At 35.2% G+C, this 22,589-nt stretch overlaps 1 protein-coding gene across 4 annotated transcripts in view; it reads left to right on the forward strand.

Moving 5' to 3' along the window:
• Positions 1 to 22,589, forward strand: part of LOC112925122 (uncharacterized) — a 158,481-nt gene that overhangs the window by 491 nt on the left and 135,401 nt on the right. For all 4 annotated transcript variants that reach the window (XM_072738440.1, XM_072738449.1, XM_072738466.1 and 1 more), the window contains exons 2-4: positions 18,113 to 18,257; positions 21,251 to 21,323; positions 21,726 to 21,836. In XM_072738440.1, the coding sequence (XP_072594541.1) occupies positions 18,127 to 18,257; positions 21,251 to 21,323; positions 21,726 to 21,836 (315 nt within the window). In that variant the 5' untranslated portion in view covers positions 18,113 to 18,126. The remainder of the gene's footprint in view (positions 1 to 18,112; positions 18,258 to 21,250; positions 21,324 to 21,725; positions 21,837 to 22,589) is intronic.

Consider the following 22,589-nt stretch of genomic DNA (forward strand, 5'->3'; position numbering starts at 1 on the left):
TAAAATAGTGAGCTAGTGAATGGTGATGGTGTACTTAAAAGTTGCTTTTGAGATTTTTAGATAGCATTTTTACTTTAAAAATCCAATGTTAATTCTAAAGGAGTAGTCTTAATCTGTGATAAGACAGCAAAAAATTAAATTAAAATTTTATCTGCAATGTTGTGAGAATCAAACTAAAATAATAAAAGTAATAAAAGTCTGGTTATGCACAATGGAAGGAGTGCTCACTATGGCCAAAAATGTACCAGATGCCATTGTTGGTATAGAGTAAATAGTGGAACCCCTAATGGGGTTTCCTGGAACTCTATTCAGCTGTAGCTAAAGCTGTACATACTGAGAACATTTAATTGTATGTGAAGTTGAGATAAGTACAAGCTGACTCCCAGATGTATAACAAGACAACTCTCTCTGTGGCATAATGACATCTGTGAAGGAAAAAAAAACAAAAAATACAAAAAACCTCATGATAGGTGCCATGGCAGCTTTCAATTAAAATGAAGTAAGGGTAAATAAAAATAATACTGACTGTAATCAATGTAAAACTAAGTTTATTTCTTGGTAATTAAATGGATCTTACCAACGCTTCAACCTTTTTCTTCATAATCTATATGCTTATTTTCATGTAACTTTCCTCCTTTAATTGCTTTTTATATTTTGTTATATAAGGCGAATTAGTCATAACAAAATTGTAGAGTTTGAAGTTTTAAAATATTGTCTAGGGTGGAGCTTGTTTTTAGTGTAGTTGTGAATCATTTAAAGAATAAGGTCGATTTTTTTTTCCTGGTGGGATTTTTGGGAGCACTCTCCCTATTGGTATAGAGCCACTGAATTCTCTTTTGCTGTAAGATCCTATTAGATACCATAGGTAATTATTAGAATTATAAATTAGCACATAATCCCAACCCAAAGAAATGTAATTTTTTATTATATATGCATGGTCTATTGTATATCTCTGTGCTTTAACAGTTTCAGCAGAAAATAATAGAGAAGCAAATTGATCTCTAGTTACTTTATGTTCCAAGGCAGTTTTGTGACAATATAAGACTTGTTAATGACTGGTTCAGCAGTTTACAATGTTGAAAGACTGGATCCAATGTGGTTGGAGAAGGGACGTTGGGAATTATAAATTATCTGTCCAAAAAAATGGTAAGTTCTGTGAAATAATCAGCCTTCTAGAATAATCTTTAAAAATAAGGGTGACGTTATCTATCGTACTCTCTGCCTAGATTTTCCTCCATAGATATTGCTTGTCTAGTTTTCCCTCATTCTTCAGGTCTCAATTTACTGCTTCCTCCAGAAAGCCCTCTTTAAGTCTCCCCTTCATACCCTCCTCCTTAAATCTGGCTTCACTACCTCTTGTAGGCGTTTCTCCTACCTTTGAACTTAGTACACTTTCTTGTTATCATTTGTCTTTCCCATAGACTGAAAGCTCCCTAAGGGCAAGATCCTTTCTTGCTCACCACTGTAGCCCAGCACCTAACACAGTACCTAAGCCCTCTCCATAAATATTTGATAATTACATGTCATGAAACTGTGTTAGCCTTCTTTGGTAGTCTCATCAGGGTAAGCATATTGGGTCAGGTACTAGGCACCAGTTTAGTTGTGCTGCCATTTCATCTTTCAAGGATATCACTGGTTGAAATATGACAGTATTTTATTGTTTATCTGTGGGTAATGGCAAAAGGCACTCAGAATGATGCTTTCTTTGGTTTTATGATGTTAAGAAGAAGGGGTTAGAGAGCCAAGATGGTTCTTTATTTGTATATTGCTATGTTGGATTTGTTCAGTCAGCAATTATTGACTGTTCTCTAATCAAGTATTTGCTGCTCTCCAAGATACTATGCTAGATGCTGTGGGAGATTCAAAGCCGAATTATGCATAGATTCTCTCTTCAAGTTGCTTATACTCTGATAAGAGAAGACTATATAGAAATACAACAGAAGGAAAAAAATAGTAGGTGACATAGAGGTAATAACCATCCCAGATAAGATGCTTAAATATTTGTCTACTAAATTTTTGTTCTTATCCGTAGATAGATAAAGTTGACCTATTTGTTTTTCTTCATTCTCTTTTTTGATGTATATAGCTGTCATTTGCTTTTTCATGTGGTGACAGTATTGGTCTAGGATTCCTAATTCTTGTTGATTGGAAGATATCAGGTCACTTAGCATAAATTTCAAACAAGTGTTGTCCACATAACCATGTATCAAGGCATGAATAGAAAAAAATGAGTATGAAACACCTAAGTAAAATGGGAAGAGAGTAGAGAATGAGGAGGTTTAAAAAAATTAAGCAATAATGACAAACTAAAAAAGAAAAATAATTCTTATACAGATAAGTTGTATTCTAGAAACCAGTTATTAACTTGCACAGTTAATTGTTATTAACTTGCACAGAACTTGCACAGAATTGTGCAAAGGTCACCACTCACTTTTCTTACGAATTTAAGCCACTCAATTTCCTCACACTTCAGCTTCCTCATTGGTTGGATCACATCAGTGATTTTCAAACTGTAGGTCATGTCCTATTAATGGATTGTGAAATCTATTTAGTGGGTCACTATGAACATTTTTTAAATGATAGCTTGAAAATATCAGGGTGCATCACACTTAGAGAAGGCAGTCAATGTTTTTGTGAAACTCTGTTAATACTGGATTATAATTTAAAATGTAGTCCTAAATGTTATTTAGGGAAGAAAAAGTTGGCTCTTAATTAATGTTTAAAGGGAATGAGTTTGAAAGATATGGAGGAAAGAGATAGCCAGTTTAAAATAGGAATACTCCCAAATCCCCTATATGACTTATGGCAATCTGCTGTTTATCCCAGAAATACTATTACAAATCTGTTTTATTTATTTCACAGGTAGAAGTCCTATTTTAATACCGTTATGTTTCCTGCTCTATAGAATACTCCTTTCAAACACTAACCAGCCTGGGTTAGAGAAATGTTGCTTTTCTAATGTGGGCGCAAATAAATATATTCAACATGAGTCCCTTAACATATTACCTCATTATTCCTCATCCATTGTTGCTGTCTAGTCACTGCCTCTGTGTGGAATCTAACCAAGCATGGGTCTCATGGTTAGGAAACAAATTTGTTCTGCAGGTGCTTAAGACAGTTTTAAGATTCATAAACATAGGAGATTGGTGAGAGAAAAACTGTATGCATGTCTTGAATCTGCAATGAACAAAGACTTCTTGACAAACCTGAGCATCAACATTCAACAACACTAAGAAAATTAAAAACCTGATATACTACCAATGTGGCACTTCTTAAAATCATGTCATTTTACTAAGCACAAGACCTGCTAGAACACTTTTAAATGAGTGGCCTTACCTGAAAAATAGCTTCATTAAAGAAAGTACCACTAAGAGATTACATTTCTGTGACTTTCTTTGTATTTCTTTGTAGCCGTATCAGCTCTCGATTATGGTCAGAACATAGGAAGAAGTGCCATAAGGAAGTGAACATTGGAATCATGTTCATTATAATGGGATTCTACCCGCTTGTAAAAGTTTATCCACTACAAATTATTAAAGTTGCTTAAATAAAGAAATCTTAGTCTTTATGAAAGGAGGATTGTAAAGTGACCAGACCTTCCAGCCATAGCTAAAATAATATACTCTTGACCTAATATTACTTAGCCTGATGAAGTAAATTTTAGGATAACTTCAGAAAAAACATTGGAAGGCATTTTTTGGCTAGTGTTCTTTAAAGTTAATTGTACATTGACTTGTATTTCTTAGAAAAATCTATTACTGAACTAGTACAGAATGTGAATCATTTCTTGTCTGAAATAAAAGATTGATGTTTACAGGGCAGTTGTCCAGAATCTTCTTGCTGACCTGGAAAGTATTTCACTTCTCTTCACTGTAGGTCCTTTTAACTTTATAAATGTGTTATTTAAAACATAAATCATTTTGGTACACAGGAAACCGATTTAAAATTAAATTTAGAAACACTCCTGAGGATTCCATGGAATATTTATGGCTTTATAGCTTATAATTTCTATCAAAAGAAAAATATGTGTATTACCTTAAAAATATCTTTTCAGAATAGCCAAATCTAAAATATGTAATACATATGAGAAAATAGTGCTATTAGTATCTTAACTATTAAATGCTTGAACACAACATAAAAAGCTTTATTATCTTTGTTTTCCCAAAAATAAACTAAGCTACAAATTTAAAGCTGGGAAATTAAGTACCAGAGTTAAAAGAAGTTATTTTCAAGTTCAGAATACTTTAATCTCAAAAGTAGCCGGTATTTAAAAGACTTATTCTATCATTTTATGTATGTAACTTCTCTGATAAACTTGGAAGAACTTATATCAGTTATTATATACCTTGATTCTCTCTTATGGTATAATTTAAATGCTGGGCACCTAAGCTACATTTTCAGATAAGGTACTTTTCTTTTTGTTCTTTTACAGTATAGGTCTCAAGCAGATGGAGGGCTGTGCCTTAGGTATTTGGGTAGGATGTTTCCATGTGATTTCAAATTCTCAGAGCCACTTCTGAACATTCCTATGGATGTTCCACAGAAAGTAGAGTTTCTCTTAACCAGTCTGCTAAAATGCTATTGATTCAAACTACCACCTACTGAAATAAAACCTAAACCACTTAGAGACTAAAGCATTTAGAAAAGAGAAAGTTTATATGCAAAGAAGATCTGCAAGGGAATCAAGCTTCAGAACAACAGTCTTAACAAATTAAAAATATGACAAGCATTTAAAAGAAAAAAGCAAACCTACAAACTTATCAAGATCACCAAGTTTGCATTTAGTCTCTTTAGTGCACTTTTTTCACATAATTGCCACATCCCAAAAGGTCATCATATATCTTCAGGCATCAACATTTCCAAAATCAGGGATATAGTTGTTTTAATTAGAGAGTAACTTCTAGGAAAGACTCAAGATTTCATTTACTTGAGGAGCAGGGACCAGACACTGCTGTTACTTTATCTTAGGGTTTCAAAGTGTGTTTTTAGGAATTCCCCAAGATCACCCTTCTGTTCAGTGATTCACTAAAAGGACACAGAGAACTTAGAAAAGCTGTTATACTCACAGTTATAGTTTATTATATAGCAAAAGGATACAGATTTATATAAGCAACTGAAAAGGGACATAAGGCAAAGTCCAGGAAACACCAGGCATGAGCTTCCAGTCGTCCTCTTCCAGTGAAGTGATACAGACAGCACTTAATTCTCCTGGCAGTCATGTGTGATGATATGCTTGCAATATTGCCAAGCCAGGAAGCTCCTCTGAGCCGTGATGTCCAGGTTTTTCACTGTAGACTGATCGACAAATATGGCTGACTGCCCATATGGCTGACCTTCAGTCTCCATCCCATCCCCTCTACTGGGCAAACTGGTACTGTATGACCAAAGGTCATGGTGGACCATAAGTCACATTGTTAGTATAGACTATCCAGTAGGCCCTCAGGCCCCTAGGTGAATGAAAACATTATCAGGCAGGATATTCCAAGGGCTTAGAGGTCATCTCCTAGGAGCTGTAAAGACCAAACCCTTTTTTGGAATGTGAAAGATTTACACAACTTAGGCATGCTGTGTTGACCCTTTACTGTACAGTGTTGTTTCATTTTATTTTCTGACTCTGGAATGTGATGTGCATAGTTTATGCATCTGGTTAAGGTGTAAATTTTGCTTCCAAATTTCCTTTTAAGCATGGCTTTGACCACATAAATTTGCCTAGCAATTTTATGTTGGGGTATCATTACTGTGATAGTTTGTTTTACTTGGTCAGTTTTATTATATGAATGTGATAAAATGATGTTTAATGCACAGAGGCCCTCCTATAATCTAGTTAGTGAAACTAGAGACATGTGATACTAAAATTTAGGGGTTAACTTGGGAGGTTTTATAGTCTTTAAGGTTATAATTGCTTTATGTGTAAGATACTGCTCTTAACTGCTCATACATCAAATCAGGAACCAAGAGCCATTCAGTTCATCTCAGTGGAGTTGCTTGTACCTTGTTGTTTAGTAATGGGCTTGCCATACTGAATTTAATTAGATTTAAGGCACAGCCACAGACACAAAAGCAATTTTTAAATTACTGTTTGGTAGGAAGGAGAACAGATTTTTTACTGAACTTATCCAAAATAGCTACCTGGCTACCAAAAGTAAGGAAACTTAGTATTTGTGTAATATTTAACCATTGTTACCATTTTGTGGTACACATTTATATGTCATTTTCTCCAGAACCATTATTTTTATATTTCCCTGACAGTATATTGCTGACAAATTATATTAAGAATTTTCAAAGAATTTTTTTCTGGAATTCCAAAGGATCAGTTGGAACATAATACCTTTTTAAAGAATGTTTTTACTAGTTTATGTAAGTGTAGCCAATAGACAGTTCAAAATAAAGAAGAGAGGAATTTTTTCCTGTATGTCCGTTAGAAATAAAGCATTAACCATAATCAACTCATTTAGTCCTAGATGATTAATTCTTGTTTTTCTGATTTTGGGTGAAGCACTCAATTTCACCAAGTCATTTGCGTCTGGATTTAAAGAATCCTAGAAATCCTGACTCTATCTTTTGGTAGTCTGATGAGTATCTTTTTTGTCATGCTGTTATAAGTTTATACTGAAAAATCGGTTTCCATGAGTCTATGCCCTATAGAGTCAACAATTATGAGTGTAGTAAAAGTCTTTACTGAGGCTTTCATTCTTTTCATCTTTCTTCCAAAAGACTCAGTTTTTGCTCTGTAGCTTATCATGAGGACTTCAGGCAAATATAAGAAAAAGCCGTTTGGGCACTAAATACCTTTTAACTGCTTTTTGTTCAGAGTAAACATATACTCATGAATTTGTCAATTTAACAGAAAGAAAATCCAAATTCTAGTTTTACTCTTTGGGGGTGCCATCCATATTTTATAGAATAGGATTCACAAGTCTTTTTCTCCATTTTATGAATAATTTCATTTTTATCTAGCTAACTTTGTAAAATAAGTTAATACATTTTAATGCTTCTTTCAAATTCATTATTTGCAGATATTAAAAGCCAGGACAAAGTCAATTTTCCTTCATACCTTCTACAACCTGTCGTATATCCTCAAATTTGGCTTTTAATGTTTTCTGTCACATTCTGGCACAATCAGACAATTTGAGTTTAAGACAAAATCAATCTTTTCCCATGATAGACAAGTTAAAATTTTACTTTGCATTTATAACTCTTGACAGATTCACAAACATTAGTTTACATTTCTTTCAAAAAAGAACATGTATGGCAGCCCCAGTGGCTTAGTGGTTTAGCGCCGCCTTCAGCCCAGGGTGTGATCCTGGAGACCCAGGATTGAGTCCCGCGTCCCGCTCCCTGCATGGAGCCTGCTTCTCCCTCTGCCTGTGTCTCTCTGCCTCTCTCTCTCTCTAATTAAATAAATAAATAAATCTTTAAAACAAAAACAAAAAAGAACATGTATACCAACATATCTCAGTTTTTCACATATATCTTTTCAACCTATTAAGTAATGGTCATTTACAATGTATAAAAACAAAAGGCAAGGGTATGTTAAAACTATGTTTGTTGACTGAGTATTTATTTTGTTCTCAACAAATGAGTTGCTTAGATATAATTTGTATCTAAAGATTATTAATTAAAGGAGTAACTCAATTTAATATTAGGAATTAAAAAAGTATAAAATTAACAAACCAAAGTCTTGCATAAGTTAGAGTGGAATACTATTTTAATTCACATTGTGATTAAATCAGGAAAAAACATATAGCTGTTTTAAAACAGTATTATTAAACCAGTCTAATTTGTCCAAGATTTCTTTTTGATTGGGTATATGATCACTTAAACTTTTCTATTTTTCATACTAAATATTTAGGAACTCTTCAAGTTTTATTTAAAGTACTAAGTTTTCTATTTTTCTCTTTCCTGCCAATTTGCATTTCATTACTTACCTTGTCGACTTGTAAACAAGATTACTTTTGTGGTTATTTTCCAATCAGATTATAGATTGAGCTGGAAGCACAACTTTAGATGCATTAACACCTCATTTTTGGTCACCCGGCTCTTTCTCACATCTTTACCTGGCTCATTCATTTATTTATGCATTCCTATTTTCTTTTGAGAGAACAGAGAGTAAAAGTTATGCACCCAGAACTTTTTAGATATCTTGCAAAGACCATGAAGCTCTAGGTGAGTCAGGAAGCAGTCATTCTCATTCCATAACAAATTCAGATTTGTCGAATAGATGTATTCAACCAAAACCTTCCCTAAAGTCTCTACCCCCTTTTTTTAAGTCTCTACCCTTTGCTGTAAAACAAATTTCAAATTTTATTTTATCATGTATATTTTGTTCTCTTTCATGGTAAATTTATCTGTTGAAATTAGAAATCCCTATGTAGTGTGTTCGAAGGACAGCTTTTATGGCCCAGTAATCTCTAATAGTGTCCCAAGGGACAGAGAAAGTTGGCTTCAGAGAAAGTTTATAATTGTAAATAAATAGACTATTGTAAAAAAAAAAAAAAAAAAAGCTATGGCTTCCTTTTTTGAGGAGGAAAGAAGGCTTTTTAAAAATACCCTAAAAGAACCAACAGCTTTGGTTTTATAACATTAGCTACAGATGGATCAAAGTAATCAAAGTACAAAAAAACTCTTTGGCTTATGGTTGTAGCTCAAGATCTCCAGTAGCTGCTCTTCACTCCAGTGGGCACAAAATATTTTTATCTTGATTTGAATCAGAGTGGCACACAACATGAAAAACAACATAGAGTTTCACCAATGGTAAGGCAGCAATAAAATAAATCAGTACTTGTAGGGAGTGATATGAGCAACTCTACAACCTACGAGTGAAACCAGTTATCAGTTTGACTAAATCAAGGTCTGAAAACCTAGAAGCCAAGAAAGATATATCTCAAATGACAAGAACTAACAGAATCCTCAAGACAAACATAAAATACAATCAAATACCTTGTCATTTGTTACCTCAGGCCGTTAAAAACTGCATTACCAACATTGCTGCCGCCAAAGGAGAAATAGTGGTTGTGTACAGATCAGAACCAGCATGAAAACCAGACTTAACTAGGACACGAAAACCAGTCATAAAAAGAAATAGAATCAATAGACTAAAACCCTGTTTCCACTGGAGATTCACCCTAAGACTGAAAAAAGCTATACCTCAAAGAGTACTTGAGTTGCAGTTACTCAAGCTCTGGCTAGTGAATACACCTCTGGTAGATAAATACATAAAATCTTGGTAGACTATAGAATTGTCAAAGAGATACTCAGAGACCAATCATTTAGTAAAGAAAAGTTTACTTTCAAGGAAAGTTTGTAAGAAACTCCCAAGTTTTAAAAGGTCTGGTTCACCAGATAAAAGAATACAAAGGGAAAAAAAAACCCACAAAATTACCAAAAGTATTAGCTTGTAGTTAGTCTGCTCATGGTAGAAAAGATAGAAATTTTCTCACATGGTTGTCATAGCTACAAAGGTTATCACAAATCTTTAGCTATCAACATTGCAAAAGTTGATGATAAAATTGCTTTTATGAGAGAGTCAGTACTTATAGACAAAACTTAAGGATTCTTTTATTTTGAAAAAGTGAACTAGACACAGTGACTCTGTTTTTGTTTGCTTATTTTATTTCTCTCGGTGTGCAAGTTATTTTATTTTCTGATTATGATATATACACACTGATGCAGCAGATCAATGTGTCAGTTTTGCTTCCATTCATGCTGCTTTTGGTCCTTGGTAGTTGAAAACCCTTTCACAAACAAATACTGAGGTAGTTGTTACAACTTAGAGGAAAGACCTAATAATACAGGGAAGAAGGCCAAGTTTAAGGGAGGTACTTTGGAGGATGGATTTTTTTTTTTAATTGTCATCTCTTTATGGACAAAATAATAAGAACTTTGGGTTAATGGAATTATAATACTAATGACTAACATAAATCATAAAAATTTGATTTTGACTGAAAAAAAGACTAAGGGGGTAGAACAAAATTAAATTTGCCAAGCCTTTCAGTGAGAAGTTAATATGAATGAAAAAGCTGACTTTGTCAGACTTAATGAAAAATACAGGCAAAATTCCATACTTCAAGAATTTGTATAATATTAAGAGGATTGAGGTTCATTTAATCCACATCCCTTTCATGAGCCTCCTTTTCCAAACAGCCAGACACTTTGGTTTTTCCGAGAGACCCGTTAGACCAGCTTTTCTCAGAATGGGAGCTGTGATTCATTAACGGATCCTGACATTGATTAATAGTGAGCTCTGACCAGAAGTTGTTTTTTAATGAACTAGAGTAGAAAATACATTATATATGGTATGCCCCAAGTTAGTATTGAGACTTCTATTTTAGGTAGACTTTAGTAGAAAGACCAGGCTCCCACTGAAACAGATAAATTACAAAGTCATATGTTTAAAGTTGTTGGAAAGTTGTGGACACAACAAAGCCTAGAAGAACTAAATTTCAGAGAAGGAAAAGCTCTTGTGGGTGAGTCGACAGTCCCTGGCTGTTTTAGTCTTTGGATCATTTACCAATTCTGGTCATATTGACTCTGTTTTTGGCATAGGGACTCTACTGAGACAAAGAGAATCCAGGTGGGTTTTTGAAGACCATAAATAAGTGAGGCATGCCAGATTTGAATCTAAAGAAGTCTGAAATATACCATGGATATATGCTGAATTTTGGAGTATAAAAGAGCCTGGAGACCTGGTCCAGAAAGGCAGAATAAAATCTTCAGTTTTATGATGCTTAGGAGATAAATTCCTTCTAGAGAGAGAGACTATACCAGACAAACAACAGGTCTCTCCCTTAAGTTTTTGCCAGGTATTGACCTTGATGTTGTGGGGAGACTAAGCTCAAAATCTTTGAAGGACAGTTTCAGGAATGAGGACAAAGAGAAAAGCCAACCTATCAATCAAAAGCTTCAGAAGACCACACTCAAGAAGGAAACTGGATTGGAAAGGCAGAGTAAAGTGTCTCCACAGTGCTTAGGAGACAGAATCCCACAAGAGACATAAAGTCAGCATGAAACACTTGACCAGTTTCCCTCTCAAGACATTTGCCAGATTTTGAAGTGGCCTGAAGTAGGAAGCTAAGGAACTAAACTAAAACCTCTAAAGGGCAGAACTTATTCTCCCATAGTGTTTAAGGGCTGAAGGAGAGAGACCTGCCACACTATCAATCAGGAGTCCAGGTGAGCCACACCTAAAGAAAAAGGACAAAGAAAAGGTAAACTAAGTCTAAACTAAAACCAGATCTAATTCAATTCCTGATGGGATTGAGATGATCAGTCCTTCAAATTATACATCTAACAGAAGAGAGGGAGAAACTTTATTGGGGAAAATAACATTATTATCAGTCTCATTGGTTTATTTATTTATTTATTTATTTTTAAGATTCATTTAAGAGAGCATGGAAGGAGAGGGGCAGAGGGAGAGAGAGAATCTCAAGCAGACTCCATGTTGAGCACGGAGCCCAACATGGGGCTTGATCTCACAACACTGATGTAGGAAAATATGAGTGATGAGAGAAAAGCAGAGAGTAAAGGCAGACTCATAGATGATCCAGATGTTAGAATTAGCAGACAAGGACTTTAAAATTTTATATATGTGTGTGTGGGATCCCTGGGTGGTGCAGCGGTTTGGCGCCTGCCTTTGGCCCAGGGCGCGATCCTGGAGACCCGGGATCGAATCCCACATCAGGCTCCCGGTGCATGGAGCCTGCTTCTCCCTCTGCCTGTGTCTCTGCCTGCCTCTCTCTCTCTCTGTGACTATCATAAATTAAAAAAAAAAAAAGAAAAAGATTTATATATGTGTGTGTGTATATATACACACGTGTATATGTGTGCACAAGGAAAAATAGGAAAAGATAGACAAATTGGATAAAATGATACATAATTTCAGCAGATTTGGAATCTATAAAAATGATATGCATTATATAGCTTTAAAATACTGGTGTAAAATTGAGAATTCACTGGATAGTTGTTGTTTTTTTTCAATAGCCTAGACTGAGCAAAAAATAATCCACATGAGAACAGATAAAGAGAAAATATCCAAAAATGAGGCACAGGGACAAAAAAAAAAAAAAAAAACAATGAATAAAACTGAGTAAAATAGACATGTGGAATATAGGTAAACAATCAGATGTATGTTTAATTAGAGTCCTAGAAGGATAAGAATGAAAGAGAATGGGATAGCAGCAATATTTGAAGAGATAATAGTCAAGAAATTTCTAAAACAGATGATTCACATCAGTACCAACATTAAAAGTCAGTGAACCCCAATACACAGCAAGGATATATACAAAGGAAGCCACAAATATATTACAGTTGAAACATTGAAAGACAAAGAGAAAATCTTAAAAGCAGCATGAAAAAACAAGATACATCTACTTTCTATAAGGGAGCAGTGAGACAGATGATTAATTTTCTGACTGAAATTATGGAAGGCAAAAAGAATAAAAAATCATTTAAAATGCTAAAAGAAAAAAGTTATCAATTTATACCTAATTAAAATATCCTTTAGGAATAATGGTAATATAAAGATTTATTCAGACAAAAGAGATTCATCAGCAACAGACTCACACTACTAAAAATATTAAAGGTAAAAAAAAATATTAAAGGTAGTTCTTTAGACTAAAGGAAAATTAATTCAAATGGCAACATGGGTCTTCAGGAAAAAAGAGCAGTAGAAAAGATAAATATGTAATTAGGTTTTTAAATTGAATTTCAAAGCAGCAAAAATAAAACGTAGTAGAGTTTATATGCAGAGGTAAGTTAAAAAAAAACAATTGCATGAATTGTAGGAAGGAGATAAATGGACATAAAGCATTGTAAGGTTTTTGTTCTTTGGACAACGGTTTAAAAAAAAATAATAGAGACACACCTGAGTGGCCCAGTCACCTGAGCATCCAGCTCTTGGTTTTGGCTCAGGTCATGATCTCATGGGTCATGAGACCAAGCCCCATATCCAGCTCTGCTCTCAGCTGGGAGTCTGCTTGAATTCTCTCCTTCTGTCCCTTCCCCAACTTGTGTTCATACTCTCTCTCTAAAATAATAAGTCTTTAAGCAAAGAAACCTAGCTTAACGTAGGCAGTAATAAGCCAAGGATACACACTGAAATCTAGAGGAATGATTATCAAAGTATAAGTATTATCAAAGTAGTAGTATAAGCATCTCTGAATTTTTTAGAAGTAACAATCTTAGTCCTCCCCCAGACCTACTAAATTATAAACTTTAGAAGTAGGGCCCAGAAATCTATGTTGGAACAGTCCTCTAGGTGATTTTGATACATACTAACATTTGAGAACCACTGCTCTGGGTAATTACCAAAAGAAAACAGGTATAATTAAGAACCTAATAGAAGAGGTAACACAGAATAATAAAAACACTTGATTAATGCAAAGTAATGAAAGAAAGGAGGAACAAAGGAAGAAAGAGTAGATAAGACAAATAGAAAAATAAACAAAATGAATAAGATTTATAGTAAGATTGTGAACTTAAACCCATCTATTAAATGTAAATGAACTAAATGCTTCAATTAAAAGACAAGATTTTCAGATTGGACTCAAGAAATAAAAAGGCAAGGTTAATTTAAAAGGATTAAAAGGATACACCATGTAAATACTACCTCCCCACAAATGCTTGTGTGGTTGTATTACCAGTACATAAATTTGACTTTAAGAAGTATTACTAAAGATGAAGAAAGACATCATAATGACAAAAGTTTCAATTCAGTAAAAAAACCTTATAGTGCTATTAGTAGGCAGCCAATAACACTTGAAATATATAAGACCAAAATATCAGAACAAAATGGAGAAATATACAAATCCACAGTCATTGCCAAAGATTATTTAATGTACATATCTCAGTATCTAATTAAAAAATCAAACCAAAAAAATCAGTAAACATATAAAAGATTTGTACATTATGAAATAATTCAATCTGACTGACCTATGTAGAGCACTGTTCCCAACATTAGAATATATGTTCAAGTGTACCTGGAACGTTTATCAAAATAGACCATATGTTGGGCCATAACGCAAGCTTAAAATATTTTTAAAAATTGAAATCACTCAGAGTATGTTCTTAGGCCACAATGGAATCACACTGAAAACCGGCAAAAAAAAAAAAAAAAGGAACCGCTTCTAAATGACTTATAAGTCAATTAAGAATTCTTAGTGGAAATTAGAAAATATTTAAATAAAAAATAATGAAAGCACAACATCCAAGATGGTAGTGTAGCCAAAGTAATACTTAGAAGGAAATTATTGATGTGAAACTTCAATTTCTAGAGCTGGGAAAAGAAAAGCAAATTTAATCCAAGATAGTAAAAAGAATGGCATAACAAATAATAAGTAATAAAAAACATGTAAATAATACACTCATAATAATTCAATGTACTTGATATTGAATAAATTGATATAATAAATGAATAGATGATATAATATATGAATCATAATAAATGAGTAGAAAACCATGAAAGGTAAAATGGACATAAATAAACTAGAATAAACACAATAAAACTAAATATGGCTCACATAAAAAGATTAAATTATTAAATCTCTAATAAAACTGATTAAGATAAAATAGCAAGTACAGAAATTATCAATATCAGGAATGTTAAAGATAGCACTACACATCCTACAGACACTAAAAAGATAAAAGGTTTCAAAGGACATCAAGAAAGTGAAAAGATTTCCCACAAAATGGGAGAAAATATTGTGCAAATCATGTACTTGATGGAAGACATGTATCTAGAATATATAAGGAAACTATAACTCATCAGTAACAAACCATAAAGCTCAACTAGAATATGGGCAAAGAATCTGAATAGTCATTTCTTCAAAAAAGATAAGCAAATGCCCAATTAGCACATGAAAAGATGCTCAGTATCATGAGCATTAGGGAAAAGCAAATCAAAACCATAGTGAGATACCAGTTCACATCCACTAGGATGACTAAAAAAAGACAGGTAATAACAGGTGTTGCCAAAGATGAGAAGAAATTGGAACCGTCATACATTGCTGGTGAGAACATAAAATGGTGCAGCTGCTCTGGAAGACAGCTGGTAAAAACTTTTACATAAAAGCATTATTCATAATATCTAAAATGTCTACCAAATTTCCTTCAACTGATGAACCAGTAAGCGAAATGTGGTACAGCCATATAATGGAATATTATTCAGCCATAAAAATGAATGATATATCTGTATGTTAACTAGCTGGAATTTAAATAAAAATTTTTTTTTTTAAAAAAGGGAATGATATATAAATATATGTGAAAACAGAGATGCACCTTGAAAACATGTGAGGGGCATCTGTATGGCTTAGTTGGTTAAGTGTCTGACTCTTCCATTTCAGTTCAGGTCATGATCAAATGGCTCATGGGATTGAGCCCCAAGTTGGGCTCTATGCTTAAGGGAGAATTTTCCTGGGGATTCTCTGCCTCTACCCCTCCCCCTACTTGCATGCATGTGCACGCTCTCTCTCTCTCTCTCTAATAAATAAATGAATCTTTAAAGAAAAAAAAACATATGAAATAAAAGAAGCCAGTCACAAAAGACCACATATTATATGATTCAGTGTATATAAAATGTCTAAGATGGGCAAATCTATAGAAATAGAAGGTAGATTCGTGGTTGCCTATTGCTGGCAGTAGGGTGACTTAGAAAAATGGGGAGAAACTGCTAATGAATATGGGTTTCTTTTGGAAGATGAAAATGTTCTAAATGGATTGTGGTGATGATTGTACAACACTGTGATTTGTGCATTCTAATTGGGTTAATTAGATTATTGGGATTATTGATTTGTGCATTCTAATTGGGTTAATTCAGGATGCCTGGGTGGCTCAGCAGTTTAAGCGCTGCCTTCGGCCCACAGTGTGATCCTGGAGTCCCTGGATCAAGTCCCACATCGGGCTCCCTGCATGGAGTCTGCTTCTCCCTCTGCCGATATCTCTGCCTCTCTGTCTCTCATGAATAAATACAAAATCTTACAAAAAATAATTGGGTTAATTCTATGATGTGTTAATCATATCTTTAAAAAGCTGTTTCAAAATGCAAAAGGATATTATGAACAACCTTACAATAAAAAAATTATCTACTTAGATGAAATGTTCTTTTAAAAATTTGTAAACATAAAGGGAAATAGAAAATATGAATACTCATAATCTGTTAAAGATATTGAATCTATAATTTAAACCCCCCATAAAGAAAATTTCAGGCTGAGATATTTCATAGGTAAATTATTCCAAACACTTAAGGAAGAAATAATACCAAAATTACCTTGGTCTATGGGCTTAATCCCTTTACATTTATTATAATTACTGAAATATTTGAACTTATTTCTACCATACTTTTTTTTTTTCCTCTTTCTGATTTCTATTGGATTTCTAAGACCCATCCCTACTCCTCACCTACAAATACTGCTTAAGATTAGCTTGAGCTAATCTTAAATCTAAGCTCTAAGATTTTACCTCTTTTAAACAGGGTTCTTGTTTATTTACAACCAATAGTTAATTAAATATACTTTTGTCTTTAAAACGCCATTGAAGTAATTTTGGGGAATCTCTTCTCCAAGACTTTAAGAGAGGTTCCAGTGCCGGCCTGATACAGAGTAGGTGCTCAGTAAATGGAGTCCACCCTGCCTCGCCTTCCAGCACACACAGTTGTTTGTCTCTTTAGCACTAGATATGAGTGCTCAGCTGGCATAGATTCCCCCTGGGTTGGATCCATTTCGTGGACTGTTGTCAAAGACTGACCTCTCCTTGTGTTATTTTATGAATATTGTACTTGACTGTGTAGTAAGCTAAACGGTGCAGGATTAAATGTTCTCATTTCTGAGCTGTGAAGTGTTGAAACTGATCAGGAAATGAAGGCAGAGTGTCCGTCCTTTGGGAGAAGAATCCGCCAGTCTATGTAGCTGCCACTCTTGGCTGCTGATTGGAATGCAGCTGTTAAGGCAGCTGTTTAACTGTTTGCCCAACTTGAAAGGACACTGCCAAGTGGCAGACATTTTTCATAACAACATTTTGCTTTTACTAAGAACAACAATGCATTTCATTGAGCTCCAGCAGTGTGCCAGACATGACAGATACATTACTCAGCAGGTTCACAACCTAGACTGAGCATGAATGTTCATTTCCATTTTTAATATTTATAAAAATAATGAATAGGCCCCAAAGAAAGCCTCTACACAAAACATCTCTGCAGCTTAATTATTTGTTGGGAATGATGAAGTGAAGTATCTGTAAAAGGGAAAATGAAAACCTAGAAAAAATGTCAAAGGAAGAAGGGAAGGGTTAAATATTTTAAACCTCTCTAATGTAACCCGAGTTATTTTACTCCACCTGTCCAGGACAAGTGAGGGCAGCAGTAGCACAGAAAACGCATCATCTTCTGCATTCCCTGCAACTCAAGGATCCCATTCTGGGTCATGCAGTTAATCTATGTTGTTAATTAGAATACTGACACAAAGTACTCAGTAAGCAACTGTGTTGTATGTGAACTGGGTGAGGGTAGGGCTGGGGGGATTATCAACTATTTTATTTAATGGTAAAAGCAGATACCAAATATAAACATTCAAAATTAAGAAAACACGTTTAAAAGCCTAAGTATGATTTTCTTCCAAACTCCAAAGTACATGGGTCATGATCATATTAGGTTGCTCTCCATACTCAATATAGTCTCCCATAAACTCAGAAGTTTATGCCATCAAAAAGCTTATGGAAAAGTGTTCTAGGCATTAGAGGGATCCTGCACACACCTATTGCTTGTTCCACTTGAAGTGATACTAGAAGAAAGCCTTAACCAACATTAATAGCACTTAATGTGTAATTCCCACAAGCCTTATAAACACTAAAGGGGTTGGGCCAGAGGGATCCATTCTCATTTTAATAGACCACCATCATCAGAGTTGGCTTGCAGATGTTTCTGAACACGAACTCGGCTAAACTAAGGAATGGTCAATGGAGGTTCTAATTTCTTTTTTCCGCTACTGTTTACTAAATGGTAATTAAATCATAATGACAACCGGCTAGTCAGCCTGTTTCCTCAAGTTGCAAAAGCATACAGTTTCACAAAGTTGACATGATTTCTTGAAGGAAGACAAACAAGCTTTGTACTCTTGTTTTTCAGGGATAAAGTAGTAAATGCAAATCATGGATGAAATTTATAAGATCGCTTCCACAGAAAGGATCCAGCAGTTAGAAAAAGAACTGGCTATGCGCCTGGCTGACCTGAAGTCTGAGATAGAAGAATGGGAGACTCCTCGAGCTTACAGGTAAATAGTAGTAGGGACAAGGCATGGTCTTCAGGGGCTTTAGTCCCCACTTTCATCCCGTAATCTTCATCAGTTCCCTCTTCTTTTTATATAGACAAATGGTCTTGTCTCAAGCTCAGATTTTATGGCTGCCTATAAGTTTTCCCTAATTCTAGAATTGCCAAGGCACTTAGAGGCAATGTCCTCCCAAAGAAAATAGAAAAGTGCTCTTACATTTCACAAATACCATTCCCTTAAAGTTCCAGAAGCTATCATATAAATCATACTCATTGAAAAGAGGTCTCATTTAATCCACAAGTATTTAATTGAATTTGACCTTGATTTTGAAGAGAAATACAGAAACTGAAATAATGCTAGGTGTTTGCTAATGAGTTCTGCAAAATGGTGTTTTATTAGGAGCTTTTGTGTAGGTAAATCCTGCCAATGATAGCAATCTCTTTTAGAGAAATAGAGTAACCAGATCAGCCCCAAAGTTGCAAGTCTAATGGGCTCAGGACCTTAAAATCCCTCCATTTCTGTTAGTGCCTCAATTGATCAAGAGGAACAATAGGAGGTCCTTGTTAGGTTGAGTAGCTAATGCAGAGTAAACAAACACAATGTGGATGATAAGGGTGGGAGAGGGAAGATCAGGAGAAGAAGCAGTAAGGAGGTGCATTACTACCTCACTCCAAAGATGATTCTGAGGAACCAGTGTGAGTGTGTTTTATAATTTGGCATTTAAAGCCATTGGGTGTAGGAAGCAAATCAAAGATTTATGATGAAGTGAAAAGGTAATGGAACCATGCAAGACATAATTTCTCCCAACTTTGGTTTCTTTCTATGAAAAATGAGGTTACAGATGTGAACCTTGCCTATCTTTTAAGGATCAAGTGAGATAATGCACATTAAAGAATTTTGAAAACTGGAAGACACCATACAAAGATCAAGTTACAGTCGATATTGTTACATTTTAAATAACTGGTGTCAAAAAAACTGGCTCCCCTTTTACATTGTCCTAAGATAGGCTTCCTGAAGTCTCTTTTATCGTTTAGAATCTCTGGATACTTGTATTTCTCTACTACCCCAAACCACTAAACATGGCCTGTGAAAGAATCTACCTATTTTTTTTTAAGATTTTATTTATTTATGCATGAGAGACATATACAGAGAGAGCCAGAGACACAGGCAGAGGGAGAAGCAGGCTCCACACAGAGAGCCCGACATGGGACCCGATCCAGGGTCCCCAGGATCATGGCCCGGGCCACAGGCGGCGCCAAACCGCTGCGCCACCGGGGCTGCCCAAGAATCCACCTATTAATCTGACAAATACTGAGCAACTTCTGGTTGCCAGGTGTTGCACTAGGTTCTGGAGTCCAGGGAAAATGTAAAATGTCCACCCTAATGATCACTCTAGCATTTTCATTCCCCACTAGATTGAAAAAATTTATTGAGAACTGTGGGATAATAGTGCCTTGGTCATTTTTCTTTTCCACATTTTTGTCAATTTATCACCATAAGCCCAAGTCTTTGCAATGGTTAAGTGTCTCATTATTGCTTGCTGAATGAATAAACTAGTGAATGAATATTGAATAAACAATACCTGATGAGCAAATAGGTCAGTCTCTTTTTGTGCATTGACATACTCACCACCAATCCCTCTCATGGGCACTTTGAGATTAACAAATGAAAAACATTATTTGACTAAGAGACGGTCTGGCAGCCAAGCCCAGGACACTGCTCAATCTTTTACATGCCAGAGAAATTGGAAGATAAGAGGGCAGAAAAGGGATGGGCTCCTCTGTTTCCCTGACTGCCTTGTACCCTTTCTAGTCAGTTATCCGTTCTCCACCTCCATGAGGCTGCAGCCAGGATTCAGGTACCCAGTAATCACAGATTATGGCTTTGATTTAGTAATGCTTTTCCTCTTAAGACCCTTTCAGAGCTTGCCTTATTGTTTTTCATCAAAGCCAAGACATGAAGAGATAAGGGAGGTATTATCTCCAACTTCAGTTGGAAATTCAACACAAATGGCTCAATGAATTGCTTCAACTCCTGCAACTGAGGGACCTCCTGACTGGTCTTTTCACAGGACCACTGCCCCCAGTGAGGGGAACTGCCGACAAGTATACAAATTAAGTATTTTCATCTTTCCTTAAAACTTCCCCAGGAGGATTAATAGGGTCATACGAACAATATTAACCTAAATTTTGCTGCCCAAGATCCCTCTCAAGTCACTAGGTGGTTTCTTACATGTGTTTCACAGCTACCTGCTGTGGCTTCCTTGCCAATGTTTGCAGAGTTTCATCTTAAGACAGTGATGTCCACACCAGGGGTGCTGTCCTCTAATTTCTTAAAGCTGTCAAGCCTTGACGTATATCTTACCCCAAATGGGGGAAGCTCCCTTCTTCCTGCCACAGGGTCCCATGCCATTACTGGGCCCCACAGCAGTGCTGCTTGTGCCTTCTCATGTCAGAGCCCATGGTGCAAACAACTCCTTTGTAACTAGGCTCGGACAAAAGAATTTCGTTAAAATAAATTGCAAAGCAGTTCATGTTTGATAAATTAGCAAGAACACAAAAATAAAAACATTTTGTTAAAATTATAAGACACTAGTTTTATGTGGGGTGAGATAGATGTCTGATAAGCACAGTACCTGTTAGAGATGAGGTTACTGGAAAAGTACAGGTGTGGGAAAGAAAAATCTCCACCATTGTGCCTCTTTCTGTATTCAGGGATTGAAAATAGGTAAATCACGGGTAGTAAGAAAGACCATGTTTGCAGCAAAGGAGAGGAAAATTGGCCCAAGGAAAATGTTAGCAAACATGAGGTATACACAAGACAGATTCAGACTAAGAAGCGTGTGATCTTTACATGCTCTCAATAATCCAGTATAATATGACGTAGTTATTTAGAAATGAGCAGCTGTGAAGTTACAGATTAATCAGGGCCTATCTATAATTTGGCTTATGACAGTTTCTATAATTACAGCTTCTATTGCATAAATCTTTTTACAGCTCTGTTCAAATACCAAAAGACATTTCTTACTTTAGAAGAGAAAGGGAACTGGCTCTAAAGAAAACCTTACAGGTAAGTAGGAGAGTGTAATTGTAATACACAATTGTATCATAATACAATAGTTGGATTTTGCTAACTTTCTGGAAACATTTAGCAGGAAAACTTTATTTTTTGCAAACAACCAGCAAACAACCAGCTGATGTTATTGACAGTGTTATGAGAACAAAACAGCTAGATCACTGCTAGATCAAGAGCAGGCCACTACTTCTTTGGAGATCTCTACTTTTTGTGAGGTTTTAAAATTTTTAGTTTCTTGATTTGTGATATTAAAATTTGTTATTTGGAAACTGAAGTATGATAGTATAATGTGTTGTGTAAAAATGATCGGAAACTGTATGTCATTTGCTGTCATAAACAGTGATAATGTTACTTCCTTCTTTTCTTTTCCTTTGCCTTCTCTTGCCCTGGGCTCAGGTGGCGGAGTCAAAGCCCCTTGTTGTTCAAGCAGATGTCATGCAGAGGGAGCTAGAGAGCTGTCTAAGAAGAGAGTACACCCCTGAAAATTTACCTTTGCTTCTATTGCAGGTAAGAGTCATGTGGCAATGTGAAAAACAGATCTGGAAATTGATAGAAACGTATGAACAAAGTTGGCTTTCTGGTATATACTTTGGCTAGGGTAGGATTTTCTCTACCTGTGTAGTTTGCAGCACTTGATTAGTATACATTCTCTTCTTTGTTAGAGACCCATGTCTCTGATATGTCCTAGTTCAGTTCAGTTTAGTTATAGTCACAAAATGATTGACTGAGTTTCTATCAATTACTCCTTATACTGGTATTATGAGGCAATACAATACTAGGAAAGTCTCAGTCCTCAAAAAGTTGTTGGCTTAGCTAAGGAAGACATTTCTGGAAATATCTTTTAAGAAAATAATTCAAAATGTGGTAGAAAAAGTTTTCTATAAAGATTACTACTGCAGCATTATAATAAAAGTGGGAAAATCAGAAATACCTACATATCTAACACTAGGAGAAATATTTAAGAAAAACAATATGATACTTGATAGAATATCGTTCTACCATTCAGCATTTTTTAGCATAAGAAATTATTATGTTGGAACGCCTGGGTAGCTCAGTAGTTGAGCATCTGGCTTTGGCTCAGGTCCTGATCCCAGGGTCCTGGTGTGGTCCCGTATCAGGCTCCCCATAGGGAGCCTGCTTCTCCCTCTGCCTATGCCTCTGTCTTTCTCTGTGTGTGTCTCTCATGAATAAATAAATAAAATCTTAAATAAAAGAAATTATTATATAATATTAGATAACAAAAGTGTCATAATAATGGTC

The sequence above is a fragment of the Vulpes vulpes genome, chromosome 1 (assembly GCF_048418805.1).
Source record: "Vulpes vulpes isolate BD-2025 chromosome 1, VulVul3, whole genome shotgun sequence".
NCBI classification, from domain to species: Eukaryota; Metazoa; Chordata; class Mammalia; order Carnivora; family Canidae; genus Vulpes; species Vulpes vulpes.